The 8,897-nt window shown below is 60.7% G+C and overlaps 1 protein-coding gene across 1 annotated transcript in view; it reads left to right on the top strand.

Moving 5' to 3' along the window:
• Window positions 1-1,786: 1,786 nt before the first annotated feature.
• LOC111523707 (arf-GAP with dual PH domain-containing protein 1-like) overlaps window positions 1,787-8,897 on the top strand; it is a 28,457-nt gene continuing 21,346 nt past the window's right edge. Inside the window, exon 1 of the mRNA XM_023188512.1 lies at window positions 1,787-2,147. Coding sequence (XP_023044280.1) covers window positions 2,066-2,147 — 82 coding nt within the window. The 5' untranslated portion in view covers window positions 1,787-2,065. The remainder of the gene's footprint in view (window positions 2,148-8,897) is intronic.

The raw sequence follows: 8,897 nt of genomic DNA on the forward strand, positions 1-8,897 counted from the left end.
GGATCTCAGTGAGCTGCAAGCTCCGCCTCCCGGGTTTATGCCATTCTCTCGCCTCAGCCTCCCGAGTAGCTGGGACTACAGGCGCCTGCCACCATGCCCGGCTAGTTTTTTGTATTTTTTTTAGTAGAGACGGGGTTTCACCGTGTTAGCCAGGATGGTCTCGATCTCCTGACCTCATGATCCGCCCGTCTCGGCCTCCCAAAGTGCTGGGATTACAGGCTTGAGCCACCACGCCCGGCCCTTTTTTTTATTTTTTATTTTTTTTTTTTGAGACAGAGTTTCACTCTTGTTGCCCAGGCTGGAGTGCAACGGCACAATCTCGGCTCGCTGCAACCTCCACCTGCCAGGTTAATGCGATTTTCCTGCCTCAGCCTCAGCTGGGATTACAGGTATGCGCCACCACGTTCAGCTAATTTCTTTATATTTAGTAGAGACGAGGTTTCGCCTTGTTGGTCAGGCTGGTCTTGAACTCCTGACCTCAGGTGATCCACCCGCCTCGACCTCCCAAAGTGCTAGGATTATAGGCATGAGCCACTGCACTCAGCCGAACTTTTGAGTAGAATGCAACCATTCAAAAAGAAAGAGTCCGGGCACAGCGCTCACGCCTGTAATCCCAGGACTTTGGGAGGCTGAGACAGGAGGATCACTTGAACCCAGGACTTCATGACCAGCCTGGGCAACATAGGAAGACCCCCATCTCTAAAAAAAAAAAAAAAAAAAAAAAATTCTTTTTTTTAGAGACAGGGTCTCCCCTCTCTTCCCCAGGCTGGAGTGCAGTGACACCATCATAGCTCACTGCAGCCTCAGCTTCTGGGCTCAAGTGATCCTCCTGCCTCTGCCTCTTGAGTAACTAGGACTCCAGGCCTCCACCGTCACACCTGGCTAAATTTTGTATTTGTAGAGATGGGGTCTTGCCATGTTGCCCAGGTTGGTCTCAAACTCCTGAGCTCAAGCGATCCACTGGCCCTGGCCTCTCAGACTGCTGGGATTACAGCCCTTAGCCAAAACCCTGTCTCCATAAATGATTAAATAAATGAAAGGCTACAGGCCTCAGACGGTTCATTCTGGAAGGTGCTGAGGAATTGTTTGTTAATAGTGGTTGCCTGGAAGGCAGCGGGGAGAGGCTTTCCTTTTTCAGTCTGGTATGTTCCAGTTTGTTTTCAGCCGGGCGTACTGCACTAACAATATAAGAAGAAAATGGAAAGAATTTGAAAAGACGCTGGGGTGTGCAGAGGAAGGGCACCCAAGTCTGGGAGAAGGCGACATCAAAACCAGGCTTTTGTTACCTGTCAGCCCCCATGTGAAATCCCAGCCGGGGCCCTCAGCCTGCCTGAGTGGGAGGAGTGCTCAGAGGGTCCCCTCTGTGGGTGGTGGGCAGCTGGGTGGGCCTCAGGGGGAGGCTCCGTCTGGGCCCTCTGCGGCCTCAGTGCCCTGGGACGCTGGCGTTTGTCACTTGCTGGTCGCCCCTCCCAGGCAGGGATGGTGTGAGCGCCCTGGTCCCTAGCACAGAACACACACGCCTGCCTTGCACGAGCACCCCCGTGCCCATGGTCTTGGGGGCCTCGGCAGGTGCCCTCTGCACCCCCCACAGTAGGCGTGCAGGCTCCGTCCCAGCGCGCGTGGCGGCACGAGGGTCCCATCCAGGCCAGCCAGGTTTTGGGGCAGCCTCTCGTCCAGGCAGGTGGGGTGCTGCGCGCGATGAGGGGCGGGCAGCGGGCGACTTCCCGGCGGGTCCCCGGGGCGCGCGGGCTGGGGGCGCCGGAGCGGCCGAGGGAGGAGGCCACACGCTCGCCTGCACCGCTGGGGGCCGCCCGCGGGCCTTGCCGGCCAGAGCGCAGCGTGCGCCCCGGGCCCCGCGCCGGCACTTGCTTAGCGACCGCGGCGAAGACACGAGCGGCGGCGGCGGAGCCCGGAGGGCGGCGGGAATGCGGAACCGGCGCGCGGGCTGAGGCCGCCCGGCATGGCGCAGGGGCGGCGGCGGCGGGCGGCCTGCGCGGGGCCCTAGCGAGCCGGCGGACGCTCCCGGCCCCGGCCCCGGCATCGGCATCGCGGGCGCATCGCGGCCATGGCCAAGGAGCGGCGCAGGGCGGTCCTGGAGCTGCTGCAGCGGCCGGGGAACGCGCGCTGCGCGGACTGCGGCGCCCCGGGTAGGTGTGGGCCGGATGGGCGCGGGGCCGGGTGGGTCCCGGGTGGGCGCGGGGTGCCGGGTGGGTCCTGGGTGGGCCCCAGGGACCGGGCGGGGGACCGCGGACGCCGCGGGGGTGGCGGCGCTGAACACCGGGCCGGCGCTCGGATGGGGCCCGGGCCCGGCTGCACCTGCGGGACCCGGACGTCTCCCCGGGCCGGGCGGAGCGGGGGGCGCCCCCAGGACCCCCGGAAACCCCCCTGCCGCCGCCTCCCCTCCCCCGCCGGGCTGCGTGTCTGACGGTCACCGCGGACCGCCCGCCGCGTTGCGAAAGCTCGGGCTCCGCACAGAAAGAGGAAATCGGGGCTGGCTGCAGGGAGGGAACGGGCGGCCGGCTGGAGGGCTCTGCTGGACTGTGGGGTCCCCCGGCTCCGGGGCCACCTCGCGGTGACGTCATGCCTCACTCCCTCCCCGCACCGGGGGTCCCTGGGTGTGAGCGGCGCCCCTCCCCCGGCTCCCTGCACCTGGCTGCTCCGGGGCGGGCGCCAGGACAGGTGAGGCCTGGAAGAGGTGGGGCCGGACGCAGGTCCTCGTCCACCTGCCGCCCGCCCGTTCGTTCTCCCGGCCGGGCATCCCTGACTCGGTTCCTAGGTCTGTGGGATTTCAAGGCACTGGAGTCCAAAGGTGCGGAGTCCCTCCCTTCCAGGCCACTGGTCCTGCCATTGGCTGTGAACGGGGCCCAGTGCCCAGACCAGCCCTTCCCTGCTTCGGAGCTGCCAGCCCCAGGCCCGCTGCGCTGTGGGGAGAGGGCCCCGCCAGGGCAGTCCTGCCACCCCAGGCGCACCAGGAATCTGGGGGCCAATAGCTTGAGCCCCTCGGGACAAACCGAAACTCACCAGCGATGGCTGAGGTCCCCAGGGAGGGAGCGGGGGAAGACCCTGCATTTGCCCCCAAGGCCCTGGTTCAGCATGCAGTCTCTGGACACCCCGGAAATAGGACCTGATTCCCTCCCGGATGGAGGGGTCTCTGCCAGCCCCAGGTCGTGGTGGCTGCTGGCCAGCCACAGCTTGGCCCGGGAGTCCACACCAGGAGCTGGGGTGTCCCAGAGGGGAGATAGTGACAGGCTTTTCTAGAAAGACAGGCAGGACCCACGGCCTTTCCGTGGTCTCCTGAGGCAGGGCGGCTGCAGGGCCCGTGCAATGGTGCCTTGGGGGCGGCCCCCTGGGCTGGCTCGCACCAGACTCTCTTCCCCCAGATCTTTATTTCCTCCTGTTCAGGAATGCTCCCCTGGAGAGTCAGCGGGAAAGGGCCTGGCCTGGGATTGCTGTGGCCCACAGGGAGGGGAGCTGGGCTTGTCTCTGAACCTCTGATCCCTGGCCACACAGCCTGGGAGCAGCTTCTCTGGACTCAGAGCCCCTCTCCAGCTACCCTCTGGGCCTCCCAGCCTGGCAGGAGGAAGAAAGAGGGCACTTCCCTGGCCTGCTGGGCCCTTCAGTGGCCCTCCCCTCCCAGTGGGTGCAGGTGTGCCTGGCCCACCTGCTAAGCTTCTGGCCTGGCCCACCACAGAGCTGTTCTCGGCCCTCCCCATGCCCCATGCTGCTGGGCACAGGGCCGCACCTGTGCCTTCTCAGAATCGGTCCATGACCTCAGTGACTCGCCTCCTCTGTCGGGTAGCGCCATGGAGCGGGGATGCTGTGAGGGGTTGTTCTCATTTCACAGCCAGGGAGACTGATGCCTTGCAAACTGGAGCTGGGGATATGGGTCACAGCCGGCCGCTGTGCTTGTCCCCGCTCCCCAGGGCTGTGGCTACAGGGTGGAACAGGAGGTGTCAGGAAGCGGGGGGCTGCCCGGCCCCCCATGACCCCATGGCACACCCTCGAGGGCGCTATACTTCTTGCTGATGTGGCTGCTCTGGGGCCTCCTGGTCCTGCTGTGGCCCAGCTGGGTGACAAGGAGCCACTCCAGTGTTGATGGGGACTGGGGTGACCAGCACGTTCTGCTTTCCGCTGGGGGCCGCCCGTGGGCCTTGCCGGCCAGAGCGCAGAGTGTGCCCCGGGCCCCGCACCCGGGTGCGGGTCTCGATCTCCTGACCTCAGAACACTGTCCTGTGCACTGGCTCTCGGCTGGTGCAGACCTGGACAGCAGGACATCAGGCAGACCCAGGCCACCTCTGAATGCCAGGCCTGTGGGTGCTGGGGTGGACTTGAGCAGGCCCCACCTACTGGCCATGTGAGGGAAGCCACATGGTCTGGGGGTCTCTGAGGCCTCCACAGAAGCTCCTTCCAAACTCTCATGATCTGTCCCACTAGTGGGTTCCCCTGACCTTGAACAGGTCCTCACCCAGCAGCCACCCAGAGAGCCTCTCCTCACAGGCCTGGCAGCTGGGTGAGTTGGGGCGTGCTTGGACCCACTGTCCTGCAAGACCTGGGTAGGGGTCTCCATCCTGGGTGGGGCTTGGGGGAGGGAGGAGGTGCCTCTGTGCATCCTTGGAGCTGCCTGCCTAATTGCAACAGAGGACAGGAACCAGGTGCCATGGCTCACGCCTGTAATTCCAACGCTTTGGGAGGCTGAGGCGGGAGGATCGCTTGAGGCCAGGAGTTGGAAGCTGCAGTGAGTCGTGATACACTCCATCCTAGGCCAGAGTGAGACCCTGTCTCAAAAAAAAAGAAAAACAGACATATTCTCCTCTTTGAGTCTCAGCCCGTCTGATGCCCCGGAAGGACTGGGGTGTCTGAGCTCTTTTTTTCTTTTTTTTTTTGTGATAAGGTCCTGTTGCGTCACCCAGGCTGGAGTACAGTGGCTCAATCTCAACTCACTGCAGCCTCTGCCTCCAGGACTCAAGCAATCCTCCCACCTCAGCCTCTTGAGTAGCTGGGACTAAGGGTCCATGCCACCATGCCCGGCTAATTTTTTTTTTTTTTTTTTAAGAGAGTCTCTTGATGTCACCCAAGCTGCAGTACAGTGGTGTGATCTTTCCTCACTGCAACCTCCAACTCCCAGTTCAAGCGATTCTCATTCTCCTGCCTCAGTCTCCCAAGTAGCTGGGATTTCAGGCGTGCACAACCACCCCTGGCTAATTTTTGTGTTTTTAGTAGAGATGGGGTTTCATCATATTGGCCAGGTTGGTCTCGAACTCCTGACCTCAAGGGATCCACCTGCCTCGGACTCCCAAAGTGCTGGGATTCCAGGTGTGAGCCACTGCTCCCAGCCTAATTTTTGTATTTTTTTTTTTTTTTTTTTTTGGTAGAGACAGGGTTTTGCCATGTTGGCCAGGCTGGTCTCGAACTCCTGGCCTCAAGCAGTCCTCCTGCCTCGGCCTCCTAAAATGCTGGAATTACAGGCATGAGCCACAGCGCCTGGCCTGTGTCTGGGCTCTTTAACTGGGTTGGAGAGCAGGTGGTGACTGGTACTTCGTGTCACCTGGGTGTCTGAGGCACCTGGAGCACCAGATGGACCCGGCAATCCCAGGGGCACCCTGGGCCCCTGGTTCTGGAGGCCTGGCTCTGAGAGGAAGTCTGTTCCTAGGAAGCAGGAAGATGGCTGGGACCCTCTTGTGGAGGCCCTGGTGGTTCAGGTATTGCTCCTTCATTCCACACCTGAGGCCCCAGCCAGATCCAGGCTCCAGGGTGGCCCCAGCCCCAGGGATAATGGGGCATGAGTGACCCTGGAGGCCAGTCCTTGAGGCTCAGGGTGGAACCCGAGCCTGTGCTTGCAAGGCTGATGGGGCAGACTCACAGCTCAGCCTCCTCATTCAACCCAGGAAGGCTTCAGGGCCGAGGTGACATTTCAGAAATTGCTGGTAGCAATTCCCTTGGTGGAGAGGAGTTTCAGGAATTTGGCCTGGCATGGGTGAGGGTGGGAAGAAGGCTGCTGAATGTGGGCGAGGGCTGGGCAGACTCCCTTCACTCCCCAGGGCAGCAGCCAAACTAGGTTGGATTTTTTTCTTTCTTTTTTTTGAGACGGAGTCTCGCTCTGTCGCCCAGGCTGGAGTGCAGTGGCGCCATCTCAGCTCACTGCAAGCTCCACCTCCTGGGTTCACGCCATTCTCCTGCCTCAGCCTCCCGAGTGGCTGGGACTATAGGCACCCACCACCAAGCCTGGCTAATTTTTTGTAGTTTTAGTAGAGACGGGGTTTCACCATGTTAGCCAGGATGGTCTCGATCTCCTGACCTCGTGATCCACCCGCCTCAGCCTCCCAAAGTGCTGGGATTACAGGCATGAGCCACTGCGCCCGGCCGGATTTTTTTAAAAAAGGATAATTTACCTTCTCATCATTTTGAGTGCACAGTTCAGGGACCTTGAGCATATTCACCTCACCGTGCCACTGCCACCACTGTCATCTCCAGAACCTCCTCATCTTCCCAAACTGAAGCTCTGTCCCCATTCAGCAACGGCTCCAGATTTCCTCTCCCCAGTCTGGGGCACCCACCCTTCTACTTTCTTTTTTCTTTCTTTTTTGTTTTTTTGAGACTGAGTCTTGCTCTGTTCCCCAGGCTGGAATGAAGTGGGGCGATCTCAGCTCACTGCCACCTCTGCCTCCTGGGTTCAAGCGATTCTGCTGCCTCAGTCCCCCAAGTAGCTGGGATTACAGGCACAGGCCCCCACGCTCAGCTAATTTTTGTATTTTCAGTAGAGACAGGGTTTCACCATGTTGGCCAGGCTGGTCTTGAACTCCTGACCTCAGATGATCTTTCCACCTTGGCCTCCCAAACGGCTGGGATGACAGGCGTGAGCCACCGTGCCCAGCCTCTACTTTCTGTCTCTATGAATCTTATGACTCCAGGGACCTCGTAGGAGTGAAACAGTGCGGTATTCATTCTCTTGTGACTGGCCAGTTTCACTCAGGCTAATGTCTCCAGGTTCACGGATGCTGTGGCGAGCGCTGAGATTTCCTTGTGTGTGAAGACAGGATCATATCCTGTGTAGAGGAACACATTGCATGTGCCCGTTTGTCTGCAGGCAGACACTGGACTGCTCCCACCTCTGGGCCGTTGTGCATCGTGCTGTGTGAGCGCGAGGGCGCAGACGTCTCTTTGAGAGCCTGCTTCAGGTCCGTTGTGATCCTGCTGTGTGAGTGCGAGGGTGTAGACGCCTCTTTGAGAGCCTGCTTCAGGTTGTTTTGGTCTGTACCCAGGACGGGAGTTGCTGGGTCCTTTGGCAATTCTGTGTTTAACTGGTTGAGGAACTGCTAGACAGGTCTCCCCTACCTGGTTTTGCGCTCAAGCCACAGGCCAGCAGGTCACACGTGCCCGCCCTCCTGCCTGCCTGCCCTGCAGCCGGGTGTGGAGGGCTGGTGCGGGCGATGAGCTGGTGCTCAGGGCCGGGAGGAGCTGGAGGCCTTTCCCTCTGCCCTGTGCTTGGTGCCCAGGCCCTGGCCAGGCTCCCCCCGACTTCAGCCTAGACCAACCCCCCTCTCCAGATGCACCAGAGCTGTGGTGTGGGCCAAGGTGACCTCTTTGTGGACTCCTTGAGCCGCTGGGCTGGCTGTGACCGCAGCCAGCTTCCCCTGATGCACAGACGCTGAGTTAGACCTCAGCTCTGGACACATCTCAGGTGAGGTGTGGCGCTGCCCCTGCCCCGAGGCCCTGTGCTCCTAGGGCCACTGCCGTTTTAGACTCAGAGGCATTTGCCAAGCCTTACTCTGTGGCAGTACCTGGCAGCCAGCCGCATCTCCCGACTGCTTCTCCCGTCACCCGTCAGGTGGCTGCATGGCCCCATTTTGCAAATGAAAGAATGAGGAAACAGGAAGGGACTTGGCGGGGTCCACAGTGGCTGAGGCGGCACGTGGTCGTGTGGCCAGAAGGTGTGTGCTCACGCGCCCCCGGAAGGCAGAGGCCCACAAGGGCTGAACTCCAGCGGCGCCCTCCTTTGGACTCCAGCTGGGCAAGGCACCTTCTCCCACTCCGTGCACATGTACTGAGTGTCTTGCCCTGCGCTGTCACCGGGGCTCAGGGAGACCGGACCGGACCGGACCGGGCCTTTGCTCTCAGCATCTGTTGTTCCTTGGAGGAGAGACAAAGACAGACAGATGGTGACAGCACTCGGGGACAGGGAGGGCTGAGGGTGGAGTAAGAATTGTGAGTGAGGGCTGGGCGTGGTAGCTCACACCTGTGATCCCAGCACTTTGGGAGGCCAAGGCGGGAGGATCGTGAGGTCAGGAGATCGAGACCATTCTGGCTAACACGGTGAAACCCCATCTCTACTAAAAATACAAAAATTAGCCAGGTGTGGTGGCGTGCACCTATAATCCCAGCTACTTGGGAGGTTGAGGCGGGAGAATCGCTCGAACCTGGTAGGCAGAGGTTGCAGTGAGCCGAGATCCTGCCACTGCACTCCAGCCTGGGCAACAGAGTGAGATTCTGTCTCAAGAAAAAAAAAAAAGGACATAGAATCTTGGATGCCACATAAACACATTTTCAGGAAGGAGAACTAGGCACCTGCGGGCTGGGAGGTGGGTCAGGAGGAGCAAACTGACCCCAAGTCACTGTGCAGGTGGTGGTGGTGACAGCTTGGCCAGGGGATGAGAGGCCAGAGGGGGTTGGAGATGCATTTGGAGGAGTTCTGCTAGACCGGGGCAGAGTCCTGCAGTGGGAACTCAGCCTGGCGTGCAGGAGAAGGCCTTGGAAGTGACTGTTTTCCTCATAGAAACAGGGGGCCAGGCCGGGCGCGGTGGCTCACGCCTATAATCCCAGCACTTTGGGAGGCCGAGGCGGGCGGATCACGAGGTCAGGAGATCGAGACCATCCCATCCCGGCTCACACAGTGAAACCCC

Source organism: Piliocolobus tephrosceles, chromosome 8 (genome assembly GCF_002776525.5).
Source record: "Piliocolobus tephrosceles isolate RC106 chromosome 8, ASM277652v3, whole genome shotgun sequence".
Taxonomy (NCBI): Eukaryota; Metazoa; Chordata; class Mammalia; order Primates; family Cercopithecidae; genus Piliocolobus; species Piliocolobus tephrosceles.